This window comes from Palaemon carinicauda, unplaced genomic scaffold (assembly GCF_036898095.1).
Source record: "Palaemon carinicauda isolate YSFRI2023 unplaced genomic scaffold, ASM3689809v2 scaffold1253, whole genome shotgun sequence".
NCBI lineage: Eukaryota > Metazoa > Arthropoda > Malacostraca > Decapoda > Palaemonidae > Palaemon > Palaemon carinicauda.
The window spans coordinates 1-7,500 of record NW_027168764.1 but is presented as its reverse complement, the minus strand read 5'-3'; the positions used below and the strand labels follow the sequence as shown (position 1 = coordinate 7,500).

Sequence of the window (7,500 nt, the reverse complement as noted above, 5' to 3'; positions counted from 1 at the left end):
ACGCTACCAGCTGTCCGAGGATTTACCTGGCGAGACATCAGTCTCTTACCAGCGAGTTTTACCCAATTTCCCGGCCGACCACGTGACACAATTGGTAGTAATTCATTCAAATTACCCCTAATGAGTCAATATGGATAAATATCAACACAATATCGTGTTCAAATAGAAATAAATTTCTACCTCATACTTTGGATCGAACGCTAGCCCCTTCTAATGAAAGGCCAGGTCGAAACCAACCATGTCACGAGAGACCATAAAAGAAATTGGAACCTGACGCTACCAGCTGTCCGAGGATATACCTGGCGAGACATCAGTCTCTTACCAGTGAGTTTTACCCAATTTTGGATAAATATGAACACCTATACAACTATTATTAGACCCGTGTTAACGTATGGCTGTGAAACCTGGAGGCTGACAAGGGATCTGGAACGAAGGTTGGAAGTGTTTGAAAACGGAATCTTGAGAAGGATATGTGGACTGGTCTTTGATGTGGAGATGGGGCAATGGAGAAGAAGGCATAACAATGAACTGAGAGAAATGACAGATGTACCCCTGATAACAAGCACAATTATGGCACAGAGACTGAGGTGGGCAGGACATGTGGCCAGGACCGATGAGGATAGACTGATAAGCCAGATTACTAGAGGACAACCAAAGGGCAGACGACCTTCAGGAAGACCCCGTATGAGATGGTCTGATAATATAAAAAGGGACATGACAAAGCTTGGAGTGGATGATCCAGGGGATTGGTGGGATTCTGCGCAGGACCGTGGTCGTTGGAAGCTTCTTGTAGCGGCGGCAAAGAGCCATGGAGGCCCGCAGCCAGTGGAGTGAGTGAGTGAATATATATATATATATATATATATTATATACATATATATATATATATATATATGTATATATATATATATATATATATATATTCATATATAAATATACATATATATATATATATATATATATAAATATAATTTATATATTTATATATATATATATATATATATTCATATATATATATATATATATATATATATATGAATATACATATATATGTTAGCTTAAGAATGATGACAATTAGATACCAGAATAAAAATAAAAATAAAAATGATAAAATACACTCCTTTATCAAAAGATTTATTCAATCGCAGTCATAAATTATCATTACGTATTCATTATATCACATGTTAACTATGTGATTTGCAAATCATATATAATATCAAATAAGAGAATTTCCTTTTTATTCGTCAATACTTCATAAGTAATGTTTTTTTTCTCTCTCTTTAATATAGGTACTTGGATATGATTTAGAAAATGCTTTGGTTAATACTCATTACTTTGCATTAATATTTCTTTTCAAATTGTTATGTTTGTCCAAGGTATTTTTTCTATTCGTCAGGAAAAGGTCAAAATTTAATTACGTACTGTCCTAAAGTTGGGACAGAAATATACAGTTGGATATGACTTTATATTTACTAATGTTTTAAGAAAGATGTTCCATTTTTTTTTTTTTTTTTTTTAGATTTTGGGAACTTCTGCGTCTGTTCATGATGCCCCAATGCCCTTATATGTGTTATACTACTTCTTTTTTTTTATAAGCAAGTAACAGAAGCTCTAATTCAATTCAAGATTGTCTTATTCTTAGTTTTGGTTGTCTAATGTTGTTATTACTTCGTAAATTTTCACATGGCAATAATAATAATAATAATAATAATAATAATAATAATAATAATAATAATAATAATAATAATAATAATAATAATAATAATAATAATAACAAGTGAGCAAGTCCTGAACGCGGACATGGTCCTCGTAGAGGACATACCTCCGCACGTGACCTTGACCTTCAGGTGACCTTGACCTTCACGTGACCTTGACCTTCACGTGACCTTGACCTTCAAGTGACCTGCTTGACTTTTGACCTTCAAGTGATCTTTGTTCATTTGCCACTGATACTTAATATGACATTGATATAATGCACCAATATGACCTTGACCTTTGACCTTTATAAATTTGAACATCACCCATGGGTTGCGCCTGGACTAGGACTTCCCTGTTGGCTTATGCAAAAGTCAGTGCTTTATTTCTGTCTCTTGATATGGCCACTTATGTCATAGTGACACCAGTGACCCCTGTGACCTTGACCTTGGGGTGACCTTGACCAAAATTTAATCAGTTCTTCCATACACATTGGGGAACTACTTGGCCAAGTTTGAAGTGATTCCGTGTAGAAATGTGGCCTCTACGTTGTCCACAGACAGACAGACAAACAGAGAAACAAACAAACAAACAAACAAACAAACAAACAAACCGAACCGAAAACATAACCTCCTGGCGGAGGTAATAATAATAAAAATAATAATACACAGCTCTCTCTCTCTCTCTCTCTCTCTCTCTCTCTCTCTCTCTCTCTCTTAACATACACTTTACATCAGCTTAAGCCTAGAAGATATCCTTATGAATATAGACTTATTCACATATAGCGTAATTTACCCAGGTAAGCCTAAACTAAAAAAAATGATACATTCTCTTAGTTGAGAATTTCAAATATATTCTCTTATCATCTTACCTTGAATATATCATGTATTAAGGATTTTTTCATTTGTAATAAATAAGATTTGAAAAAAAGGAGTTAGATGACATGGTAATAATGAGCCTTTTGTTGAAGTGTTTGTGTGTGTGTTTGTGTAATTGTGTCTATTTGCTAATACAGTTTTAGAACTATATTTGTTTTGGTTTTCCTTTATTACTTTATAGTAAATATTGCATACACATTGTTGAATTCAAACCAAAATGGATTTTTTAGCTTCAGTCATATTTTAATTAACTTATATTTCTACATTTATTTATGGTAATCGGAATTTTGTTTTTCAAAATACCTAAGAGTTTTCTTGAATTGTTGAATGAATTTTTACATTTATAGTAATTGAACTATAATATATTTATATATTTATATATATATATATATATATATGCATATGTATACACACACATGCACACACACACACACACACATATATATATATATATATATGTATATATATATATATATAATTATATATATATTTATATATATATATATATATATATAGGCATATATATATTTATATATATATATATATATATATACATATATATATATATATATATATTATACATATATATATAGGCATATATATACATATATATATATATATATATATTTATAAGTAAATATATATATATATATATATATATGTATATATATATATATATATTATACATATATATAGGCATATATATACATATATATATATATATATATATATTTATAAGTAAATATATATATATATATATATATATAATGTGTGTGTTCGTGTTTAGTGTGTGTTGTGCATTTCTAGCCCACTGCAGCACAAAGGCCTTAAACCTGTCCACATTGGTGATGGTGGGAGACTTTAGTCCAATCAATTGATAAAGTTTTTCAAATTGAGGCCTACAGACGGTCAGAAAACCCTGTAGTATGTACTAGCAAGGTCATCCTTCCAAGGGCAGATCATACACAGAGTGGAAACTTCAAAGCACGTGATTATTGCAGGACATAATTTTCTTAATTGTTTGATCGCATTTTTGCATGAGCTTAAACATCTCTCTCTCTCTCTCTCTCTCTCTCTCTCTCTCTCTCTCTCTTCCCCATCTTCCAATCCGTAATTCATTATTGATTCTATTACTAGCATTTCATTATTTAAGCTCTCTCTGTATTTATCCTCATTTTCCTTAATGGTTTCTCCCTTTCTATTCATTTGTATTTGTTTTTTCCCATTCTTTTTCCCTTCCTTTTTCTCCCTCTTTTAATCTTTTATTTTTCCACCCGATATCGCCATCTCTCCTCTCTGACCTCTCTCTCTCTCTCTCTCTCTCTCTCTCTCTTTCTCTCTCTCTCTCTCTCTCTCTCTCTCTTTCGCTGCTATGCTGTGCCACCAACTGTATAATCCAATAACCAACGTTAATGACGTCTCCCTCCCCTGCCATTTCCTTCTTTAACCCCGCCCCCCTCTCCTTCCGTCACCCTCCCTCACCCCCCTCCTGCAACAGGGGTGTCTCCATGCACAAGTGCATATCTCCCAGAAGGCATTACAAGTTGCTGGTCCGTAGGGGGTGAGGGAGGGGATTGGGGGGGGGGGTGGGGGGGTGTTGGGGGGAGTAGACTTCATTCCGGTAGCCCAGTGACTAAGCCTGGGGTACCCCTGGGTCCCAGGGATGTCTCCTGAGCACAACCTCTGGAACAGGGTAGGGGGAAGGATGGGAATGGGTTGGTACTGGGCTGTTCCAAGATAGAGACTCTTGGAGGAGTGGCTAGAGGCCTCCTGCAGGATGGGGGCCTCTTGGATGGGACAGAGGCCTCCTGCAGGATGGGGGCCTCTTGGATGGGACCTTCCTGGCTGGCCACACCTCCCATATCCTCCAGGGCTTATATTCCCCTGCCCCAGGGCGTTGGGACGCCAGTGTAAAGGGGCTTTATAGTAAAGGGCCCTCGGTTGACCTGGTACATTCAATGTCCTCAAAGCGCTTCCCAAGGTTACACACGAAGAGGGAATTTGTCATTAATCGGATTTATCAACACGTTTAGGTTATTGGTGGTGATGTCAAGGCTCGTTTATTTGCTGTAATTATTATTGATTTTATTGTGAATGGCGATACTTTTTTATCTAGTAGTAGTAGTAGTAGTAGTAGTAGTAGTAGTAGTAGTAGTAGTAGTAGTAGTTATTGTTATAGTAACTTTACTGTTCTTTTACCTTGATAGTTGATGAGAGAGAGAGAGAGAGAGAGAGAGAGAGAGAGAGAGAGAGAGAGAGAGAGTAAATCAGTTTCCTTCTTGATCTAATTGAAAACCGTAAGTAATAATAATAATAATAATAATAATAATAATAATAATAATAATAATAATAATAATAATAATAATAACAACAACATTAATAATAATAATAATAATAATAATGATAATAATAATAATAATAATAATAATAATGATAATAATAATATTAATAATAATAATAATATATTCTTATTTCGCTTCTCTTACTATATGAGAAAGGTTACTTAAGATATTAACATTAATCAAACCAAAATTTAATAAAGATTTGTCTTCAGCATTTTGAATTGAATACCCAATTAAGACAAAGTTTGAAACTATAGGAACGACTTCTAAAGTTATTTTTTTTTATCTACAAATAGGAATTGTTTGCAATGTATAAAACTTATCTTAATGGATTCCAAGAGAGATGTGTTTTCCATCTTACATATCAATTAAGATGAAGATGGAAACTTCTGGAAATACTTTGGCTATTATTAATTTACCGAGATAGACCAAACTTTGCAATTGTTGAAGTTTCGTTATGCACGATAATTTGAAGCTCATTTTCATCTAATTTTGTCAAGTTTTAGTAATTAAGGAGAAAGTTTTTTTAGGTAGAATGAGGTATGATTTATTCTTAACTTTAACGACAACAACTTAGAAGATGAAAACTTCGACAACGACAACTTCGAAGATGATGTCTTCAACGAAGACAACTTAGAAGACGATGTCTTCAACGAAGACAACTTATAAGACGATGTCTTCGATAAAGAAAACTTAGAAGACGAAGTCTTCGATGAAGAAAACTTAGAAGACGATGTCTTCGAGGAAGACAAATTAGAAGACAATGTCTTGGATGAAAACAACGTATAAATCGATGTCTTCAATGAAGAAAACTTAGAAGACGAAGTCTTCGATGAAGAAAACCTAGAAGACGAAGTCTTCGGCGAAGACAACTTATAAGAGGTTGTTTTCGATGAAGAAAACTCAGAAGACGAAGTCTTCAATGAAGAAAACTTCGAAGATGATGTCTTCGATGAAGAAAACTTAAAAGACGACGACTTCGATAAAGACATCTTAGAAGATGACGACTTTGACGACGACAACTTAGAAGACGACGACTTCGACAAAGACAACTTTGAAGATGAAGCCAACTTAGAAGATGACGACTTAAACTTATTCGATGACGATCATAATAATCATTTTTATAATTGTAGTAATAATAATGGTTTTAATATTATTAATAACTATAATAATTTTAATGAATTTGATAATAATATTAATTCTAACTATAATGATAGTCTTAATCATTTTAGTAATTTATAGATGCTGTGCAGTAAGTGCAAGTCATAGGAAGTACTAGAATCACTCATTGGATTTAATATTTTTACTAGATTATTTAGATTAAGACAAATGGAATCAACTACAATATTTTTTTTATAAAAATTCTTCTCTCCAAATTCTTTTCCCATTCATCTTTATTAACTGATCATCTGTTATCTTTAGAATCTCCAATTTTGCTGATCATGATATTTATTGATTTAAATGTTATTACTTTTTTGAGATTAATCATAATGATTCGTAATGAAAAATTTTATTACTTTCCCAAACTATTATGAAATTTTATATAATTTTTCAAATGTTATTAGTTTTATTAGATTATTCGCAGTAAAGATAAACGTGATAGTAAATATTCTACTCCTTAAATCTTTTATATTCTTGTCTATTTTATTTTCAATATTGGATTTCTTTTTACTTTAGCATTTCCAATTTTGCTGATGTTAATGTTTATTGAATGTAGATAAAAAATTTGAAAAATCCAATAAAGCAGCGAAAAATGAGGTTGATAATAAGATCTTTTTAACATCAATAATCATAATCAGGTTAATTTCCAGATAGATTTTATTATCCTCGATGTTTTTTTCTTCCAAATTGAAATATCTCATAACATTATCAAAGTTTGATTTCTTCTTCAACTGTTTCCTAAATACACTTAAATCACGTCATCTTTGATGAAGCAATTACTTTTAATAGGAAAATTTACCTTAGATAGGTAGATTGACCTTAGATAAAAAGATTGACCCTAGATAAGAAGATTAACCATAGATAGGAAGATTGACCTTAGACTGAAAGATTGACCTTAGATATAATAATAATAATAATAATAATAATAATAATAATAATAATAATAATAATAATAATAATAGATAATAATAATAGATAATAGATTATTATTATTATTGATTCTATTAAAGATTAACCAAGATACAACAACAACAATAATAATAATAATAATAATAATAATAATAATAATAATAATAATAATTATTATTCTATTAATAATAACAACAACAACAACAACAACAATAATAATAATAATAATAATAATAATAATAATAATAATAATAATAATAATAATAATAATAATAATAATAATATAAGTAAATCAGAACTTGATATAACACGAATCAGTACTCAACTATTAACTAATAGAAATTCCGTAACATTTTCTATTCCCTTCATCTTTTCTTAACATTTATTCATTCTCTAATTTTTCCTGTATCGCTTCTTTTACATATTCCCTTTTGAGTATCTATCTTTTCTAATTCCTTTTACGTTTAAACCATATAGAGATGGATTACCTAACATTTATACCTATGGGAGTATCT

At 31.5% G+C, this 7,500-nt stretch overlaps 1 protein-coding gene across 1 annotated transcript in view; it reads left to right on the top strand.

Moving 5' to 3' along the window:
* LOC137635446 (coiled-coil domain-containing protein 1-like) overlaps positions 1 to 6,047 on the top strand; it is a gene marked incomplete at its 3' end in the record, with an annotated part of 48,002 nt that extends 41,955 nt beyond the window's left edge. Inside the window, exon 3 of the mRNA XM_068367915.1 lies at positions 5,814 to 6,047. Within this exon, the coding sequence (XP_068224016.1) occupies positions 5,814 to 6,047 (234 nt within the window). The remainder of the gene's footprint in view (positions 1 to 5,813) is intronic.
* Positions 6,048 to 7,500: the final 1,453 nt, after the last annotated feature.